Here is an 8,346-nt window from a genome sequence, read left to right as displayed (position 1 = left end):
AAGGGGGGAGGGGGGGAGGGGAAAGAGAAGCACCCAACTTTTACACCGCCAGTTAAATCCTGGCCGAGGATCTGTGGGGGCAGAGGCGATCCTGTGCGCCCACACAATCCTCTGTCCGGTCTTCACCTCCAGGAGATGGTAAGGGAAAGTCAAAGCAAATCAGGAAAAAAAGAGTCACTACGCCATTCCACTTGCACAAGCTATGAACTCCCGTCTCCCACATTTGAAGATGCAAGCCTCTACATCTCAAGGTGAGAACTCCTGAATTTTGGCTGGGGGGGATGTGCAATGCGAGGTGGGAAAAATGGAAAAGGTGAGGCAAAGAGGACTCTGACATGCTGGTCTATGGTTTTACAGTAGCAGCGAACGGAGTGTTTTAAAAATCTGAAGCAGCTTAACTCAACAGGAGCATCTTTTGAAGCCAAGTTAAATCTGATGAAAGGTCTTGGATGTGAAACATTAACTCTCTCTCCCTCCACAGGTGCAGCCTGACCTGCGGAGTGTTTCCAGTATTTTTATGGTTTTATTTAAGTTGAGTCTTTGTTTTCACTAAAAGGAACATGGAGAAATACATTTTTCTCAATGTGAATACTATTGGATAGGCATAGATTTTACGTAAATAGTCAGCTATTTCCTACATGAGAATAGCGACTAGACTTCAAAAGCACTTCATTGGCTGTAAAGTGCTTTGGGAAGTCCTAGTACAAAAGGTGCTATGTAAATGCAAGTCTTATTTATATCAGACTAAATATTGAAAAAAAAAATGGATGCTAAAAACAATTGCAACCTAGTCATGTTAGTACACAGAGCCAAACTGCAGTTAAAAATTGGCAACGGGACTTAGACCTGCTATGTAAATTGGCTAGAAACATGAAACAATGTTGGGAAATGTAAAGCATTACACACTGAATGAAAATAAATGTCAGAAACACAATGAATTGAATTCAGACATACTTAGAAAAGGGCCTGGGGCTAGTAAAAAACTTGTCACTTCCAATATCTAAGCAAATATGAAGCGAATAAAAAGACAAGACAGAATGCTGAGACACTGCAGCCAGAATAATACAAATATGAAAATTATGCTAAGGCTTTAGAGTGTTCGTGCCAGACCTCAAGAGCCATTTGCTCTTGGTCTTACCATGGAGAATGTGAATGCACTAAAGGTAATGGAGGAGACAAGCCCGAGTGAAGGGGACAAACTACGGAGGAAATGCCAGGAAAGCACAAGAGAAAAAAGCTCGTGAGGAGCTAGAGAAATTGGTTTAGTGGATAAATCTCAGTACATCACGTTAAACTGGATAAGATAAACCCAAGGTATTACAAAGACAATTAGGTTACCTGGACGAGAAAGCTTGTGTTTATTATCCTCTGGTAAAAAAAACTTAAGGAATCAAATGCCAGGCATTAGGGAGATTAACAAAAGGTGGGATGGTACGCTAGGTGAACTCTGGTATTTGAGAAGGTATTAATATGGATAGGCAGTACTGTACACTTCCAGAATGAGCATGAGCTACCCACCATCAGCAATTATTGTAGACAAGATGCTCACTTTTCTGGCCACTTTACACGCAGGGAGTAGTGGTCTTCCTGAAATACCCCAAAGTGCATTCCATGCTCTCACTTTGGAAGAATACCTGGGGGGCAAAGGTGGCAGACACTAAACAGCAAGATCCCACAAGGAGCTCAATAGCTGGGTAATCTGGTTCTGACGATGGGGACGAGGGTGGGGGTGTTGGCCAGGAACACTACGTCACTCTTGTTTAATTAGTCCCATGGAGTCATTAATATCCTCCAAAATGATTCAGTAATAGGGATCTGATCGGAACAAGAGCACTTTAAGCATGAGTGCGCTCCCTCAGTGCTGCACTGATGTCACCTTGGGTTATGAAGAAGTGGGCCTTGAACCCACAACCTTAAAGCAAGAAAGCCATGAACGGCAGGCGGCAGTCAGTCAGTAGTAATGCACACAAAAATCAAAAGTGGGCAAACAAACCAGTCCCAATCCTCACTCCAAAACTGAACCAAAAACGACACAAACACAGACTGTGAGAAGCTCCAAATTATAATTAGAAAAAAACCATCACACAAGCTCAGTTCTGAAAGTTTTTCTTGATACTTTTTACAGATCTGTACAACCAAGTAGCAAAGAGTTCATTGATCACAATATCATTCCATTCAAGTAATCTAGCAAAACTATTCTGTACAATGACGATTAAGTTTTTTGTTTCTTAAATACCAAATTGATCAGACATGACTTTAAACTGAGTAACAATCACTTACCTATTAAACTCCATAATTTTTCTGAAAAAGTTCCCTTTATGTACTCCAGTGAGATCTTACAAAATATTAATACAGTGACTTATATACACATCCGCACAGCCAGCAAATGATTGAATTACAATGCAGTGCAAAATGAGTTTAGAAAAGGGCCTCAGGCAACTAATAGTTTTCTATCCACTGCGCGTGTCCTTTCTCCACCAGAATTCGGTTTAAAAACAGCACCTTGGAGAGGGGGGGAAAACAGAGAGAGAGAGAGAGAGAGAAAAAACAAGATTTTAGCATTTCCCATAGCAGACATACTCATGCAGTTCTCTGGGAGAACGGGCACGTAAAACATACATGGCTCAATTCAAATGATCTGATCCAATTTGACACACTGAACTCTCAATTGTGCTGCGGCAGCTGTGGTTCAGTTGGTAGTGCTCTTGCCTCTGGAGTCACAAGGTTCTGGGTTAGTCCCACTCCAGGGGCTGAGCACAAAACATCAAGGCAGACACTTGCGCGCAGTACCGAGGAAGTGACACACCATCAAACTTGCAGATGGGGACGTTAAACCAAGACCCCATTTGCCTGCTCGGGTGGATGTAAAAGGGCCCCAAGGCACTATTTCAGAGAGGAGCGGGGGAGTTATCCCTGGTGTGTCCCGACCAATATTTAGCCCTCAATGTCACAAAAAACAGATTTAGTCATTAACACCATCGCCACTGTTGCGTGCAAATTGGCTGCCACATTTCCGACATTACAACAACGACCACGTTTCAAAAGCACTTCGTGGGCTGTAAAAGGTGCTTCGAGATGTCCGGAGGTTGTGAAAAGCGCAGCATAAATGCTTTGTTATTTGTAGAGCCAATTCAAATTAATGGACAAAGCAACTTCTACTGCAAAAACAATTCTGACCAGAAAGTACAACATTTCAAGTATACAAACAGTTAAACCTTTATTATGCACACAGGTTTGAGTTGGACAAAGGGATTCTTTAGATAAAAACAAAAAGCTAAAAGGAGATATGGCTGTGAAACAACTTTAGATCTTAAACTCCCCCTCCCCCCATCCCCACCCCGTTTCTCCCCCCTCCCTTTTTTTTCAATAATTTATATAGATTCTTCTTTTCCCACCTATTTCCATTATTTTTAAATCTAAAACTAAAACTTTGTTAGTCTTTCCACCCCACCCCCACTAGAGCTGTACCTTGAGTATCCTGTCTTCCATTCTTAATTAGCACTTTTCTTAGACAATATCACCACCTTCAACACCTCTTTGATCCTTTTGTCTGTGACATCTTTTGATTATCTGCTCCTATCACTGCTTGCTTATCTCCACAATCACCACACCCTCAACTTCTCTCCCCCCCCCCTCAACCCCCCACCTTAGACCAGCTTATATTTCACCTTTCTCCTAACTATACCCAGTTCTGCCGAAGGGTCATGAAGACTCGAAACGTTAACTGATTTCTTCTCCACCGATGCTGCCAGACCTGCTGAGTTTTTCCAGGTAATTCTGTTTTTGAAAGGGATTCTTTATACTGTCCTCAGTCATGCACGAAGACTGCATTAGGAGTTTAAGTGGGCGAGGAATTTGCAACATGGCTACACAGATGGAGTGGATAATTCCTTCCTGGGACCACCTTGCCTGATTCCTTGAAGGGCTTGCTAACAGGGTGATTAGCTCCTCAAAAATAATGGCTGGGCTTTGGGATGTCCAAAGGACACGAAAGAAAAAAATATCTTGCATTTCTGTAGTGCCTTTCAAGTGGGTGCTGACAAACCTGCCCTTCAACAGAAAACTAAACTTGTTTAATTGAAATGAAAGGCAGCACCCTTCCTGGCCAGGTAATGGACAATGAGACAACTTTATTTATATAACTAATTTATTAATACCTGATAGTGCAAAACTTGAGTATTGCTGAAAACAGACATGCTGTTGAAGCTTTTTGTCTTGCAAAGAATACCAAATCTCAAAGGGATCAACAATTTATACTGCATGAGAAGAGGGTGCTGATTGGTTGGCAAATGGGCTTTGATTAGTAGAGGCGTTGCCATGGAGAATGCACCAGGGAACAGTTAACTGCCAAGCTTTTGCTTAAATTCAAACCAGTCAAGACCGCCACAGGGAATGAACCAGGGAACGGCTGTCTCCCAAGCTTCTGTTTAGTTGAAAAAGGTGCAAGGCATGGACGTGTTTAGCCAGTGCTGTCCAATCACGGAATCAGATCTCATGTTGGACGCCACGTTCCAAAGTTTTGCGAGCACGGGCTGGTTGAGTATGGTGGGAAGGAACGTGCTGTTTGACACAATCCTCCAGTCGTTGGGATGCAGGGGCCTACATACCTGGCGTCACACTCTCACTGAAATTCATAGGCAACATTGGTGTGGTAGGCAGTGCATTTAAGGCTATTTGCTCCACAAAACAAAAAGCCAACTGAATTAATGAAGGCATTCTTAATATAACCTCAATGGGAAGGTGCTGTTTGTTCTTATTCTTTGATGGGACGTTGGCAGTGCTGGCATGGCTGGCATTGTTGCCCATCCCTAGCTGCCCTCAAGGTGGCGGTGGTGAGCCACCTTCTTGAACCACTGGTTTTTATAGTGGTTTGGTACAACCAAGTGGCTCACTAAGCAGTTTCAAAGGGCAGTTAAGAGCCAACCACACTGCTATAGATCTGGAGTCACACTTAGGCCAGACCGGGTAAGAACTGACGTCCTTCCCTAAAGGATATGACGATCGATGATAGTTCAAACAGCTATCATTACGAAGACATTAATTAGTTTAATTTTATTAATAAATTGAATTTAAATTCCAACTACTGCAGTCGGATTTGGCCGTGTTCCGAGAGTATTAGCCTGGCCGATGGACTTATTAGTCCAAGGACATGGATCACTGAGGGGAGTGGGTAAGGGTGCATAAATCAGGGGACATAGGCAAGAGATATTCCTGGTAACGCTTTAGGGATTTTCCTAAGACTATTTTACATCACAACTGAACTTCGTGCAGCATTTGAAATATCGATTTCAAGCCAGCGTGTGAGCCTTAAACCTCAGCAACCCAAAACAAATCCGAGGGCAAACCTTCCGGGTCGAGATAAACACCATGTGGTCGATTCGGCCAAACGGGCTCACCCACTGCTTTGTGCCCATAATTTAGAAGAGTGGGGGGAGGGGCCTGGTCAATGCTACACATTTTGTTACACAAAAGCATTCTGCCATTAAAGGCAGCCCACGAATCCATGAGGGGCTGGCCTAGGGAAAGGGGAAAATGAGCAGCGCTGCAGCTAGGCAAAGGGAACTGCTAAATCAAACACCACCCAAGTCAAATTGCTTCAGACACTAGAGAAAGTTCACAGCAATATCCAAAAACCTACAGGCCGACAGATTGAGGCTTCTTAAAATGTTTTTATAGAGTTGTTTTAAAAAAAATCAGGAAAATCGGTTTTGAAGTCTCGCCTCCTAGACGTTAGCTGCGAGGTTTTTAGACTTACCTCATCACCGACTATACTCCACAAGTTTATTAGAGGCACACCACTGTTGTCATAGCCAGTTACCTGAAATAGGAAAAGCAAGGTTCAATACAACAGTGAACAAAACTGCATCTTTGCAAGATAGACGTTGTTTAATCACAAATAAAATATCCACAAATTTCTCCTTTAGAGCCCCCCCACCTCCCCCCGCCCCGAAGGCAGAAATTCACACTGGGTCGAGCTTCTCAGGTAATACCACGAGTGTTCAGTCAGGAGCAACAAGAGGTTGACTGAAGGTATTTTGTTGAAGGTGGGGGGGAGGGTGTAGAAGGGGGCACGCTAAATCACATCATATAAATTTAGACACAGACACACTTCCGAATTCTCTGGGCAGGCAAGAAACTTGGCCAGTAGCAGCGCTCCCAGTACCCTGCTTACTTAAGGTAAGAAATAGGAGTAGGCTTTTCAGCCCCTCAAGCCCGCTCCACCATTCAATAAGATCGTGGCAGCTCTGATTGAGGCCGTAACTCCACTTTCCTGCCTGCCCACCCCCCATAACCCTCAACTCCCTTGTCAATAATTTTTTAAAAAATTGGTCAAACTTAAGCCTTGAATATATTCAATGACCCAGCTGTCACTCCCCATTGGGGAAGAGAATTCTAAAGGAGGCTAACGACGCTCAGAAGAAATTCCTCATCACCTCCATCTTAAATGGGAAACCCATTATCTTTAATCTGTGTCTCCTAGTTCTAGATGCCCCCACAAGGGGGAAACATCCTCTCAGCATCCATCCTGTCAAGCCCCCTCAATGTTTTAACAAAATACCACAGCAGAAAAAGGCAACCTCTTATTGGTGCACAGTGCCATAGTTTTGTCAATCTCACCCACAGCTACCCTTTATATGTGGGCATTGAACGCAAAGAGACCATTCAGGGGCAAGGGCTTCACTGTCAAGTCTAACAATGCCCTCTCCTTGAGCCCATGAATGGCAAACAAGATTGTTGGAACATATACATAGGAAGAGTAGGCCATTCAGCCCCTTTATGTTATACTAATTCATGGTTGATATATACCTCAACATCCTCTATTCTTGGTTTCATGTCCCTGTGTCCCTACCCAACAAGTAAAAACCATCAACCTCAGTTTTTAAAATTTAATTGACTTCCAATCTCAACAGCTTGAGTTCCTTCCTCTTTCTCAGGGCAGTGGGAATCTGGAAGTACTTCCTGATGTCACCTCTGAACAGTCTAGCTCTTAACTTCAAAAGGTTATGCCCCCTTTTCTGGGCTCGTTCCACTAGGGAAAATAGTTTCTCTCTACCTACCCCATCAGATAAATAGAGTTAAAACTCTCCAAATGTTGAAAAAAGGCATTTTGTTGAACTTTTTTGTCTTGAAGTCATCAGGACAATCACAAGAATACCAATGCCAGGGGAAGCAACAACTTTATACTGTAGGAGAGGAGTGTGCTGATTGGTTAGCAAATGAACTCTGGTAGAGGCACTGCCATGGAGAATGCACCAGTTAACGGTGACTGACAGTTAACTGCCAAGCATGGTCAGAAATTTTAAACCAGGTAGCTGGACTCCGATTGGTCAACTGTCAGTCACCATTAACTGGTGCATTCTCCATGGCAATGTCTCGACCAGTGTCCACTTGCCAGCCAATCAGCACTCATCTCATACAGTATAAAGGTTGTTGCTTACCCTAACGTTGGTATTCTTGCGATTTTCCTGATGAGTGCAAGATGAAAAGCTTTGACAAAATGTCTTTTTTCAGCAATGCTCAAGTGCTACCAAGCGACTATCCTTTCCTAGCCCAGAGAAACAAGAGGCAAATGAGAGTGGCCCTATGGCCCTACCAGCCGAAACCAGTCAACTCAGCAATTGGATAGGAATCGAACTGGACATCATCTGCTCTGCACATTTGTTTAACACCAAGTGAATCATCAGGGCAAGGTGACAGAGGTGCATCTTGCTGGTCTTGTTTTTCCATCAGTCCTCGTTGTGCCTGTTGGCCGCACTATGAATAATCTTTCTCCACGGTTTTCTATTCTCTGCTGCTCTCTCTGCCTGTCCCATAGGGAGGCCTGTCCACGTTGACATTATCCATCCATGGCATCTTGGGTCTTCCTTGTGCACGTTTTCCAGAAGTTTTTTCTTGGATTCTCTCTTTTCCAAAACACACCCCTCCTGTTAACATCACACCGTTCAAAATGAGCGCTTCCCTGGTATCACCACCTCAAACAAGTTCCTCTGAACACCAGCTTTCTTGAGCACCCACTTGGTTGTCCATGACAGGTAATACCTGCCTGAGTCCCTTCATTTCAAATGGTCCGATTCGAGCCTTGTCCCTCTTAGTGGCGGGCCAGCTTTCACAGCCTTACATCATCATCGGCCACCCAAGCACTTTCATAAGACTAATTTTCATTATAATCGAAGAGTGCAGAGTAGCCACAACGTTTAAGTGGGCTCACAACACCATGACCCTTCAGTCCTGCCCAATTTTTTTTGGTAGACTCTGCAGGCGATGATTTACTGGACAAAAGGACATAGCTCCCATGGATGTGCAGTCAGAACCACTCATGAGCTCCTCAGTGTTCACCTTACTGTA

The 8,346-nt window shown here is 43.7% G+C and overlaps 1 protein-coding gene across 1 annotated transcript in view; it reads right to left on the bottom strand.

Moving 5' to 3' along the window:
• Window positions 1–2,044: 2,044 nt before the first annotated feature.
• Window positions 2,045–8,346, bottom strand: part of akap1b (A kinase (PRKA) anchor protein 1b) — a 69,748-nt gene continuing 63,446 nt past the window's right edge. Inside the window, exons 10-11 of the mRNA XM_078548149.1 lie at window positions 5,756–5,818; window positions 2,045–2,502 (exon numbers count right to left, since the gene is read on the bottom strand). Of these exons, the coding sequence (XP_078404275.1) occupies window positions 2,440–2,502; window positions 5,756–5,818 (126 nt within the window). The 3' untranslated portion in view covers window positions 2,045–2,439. The remainder of the gene's footprint in view (window positions 2,503–5,755; window positions 5,819–8,346) is intronic.

Source organism: Cetorhinus maximus, chromosome 9 (assembly GCF_964194155.1).
Source record: "Cetorhinus maximus chromosome 9, sCetMax3.hap1.1, whole genome shotgun sequence".
Taxonomy (NCBI): Eukaryota; Metazoa; Chordata; class Chondrichthyes; order Lamniformes; family Cetorhinidae; genus Cetorhinus; species Cetorhinus maximus.
The sequence above is the reverse complement of the archived record's forward strand: the minus strand, read 5'-3'. Positions and strand labels throughout refer to the sequence as shown.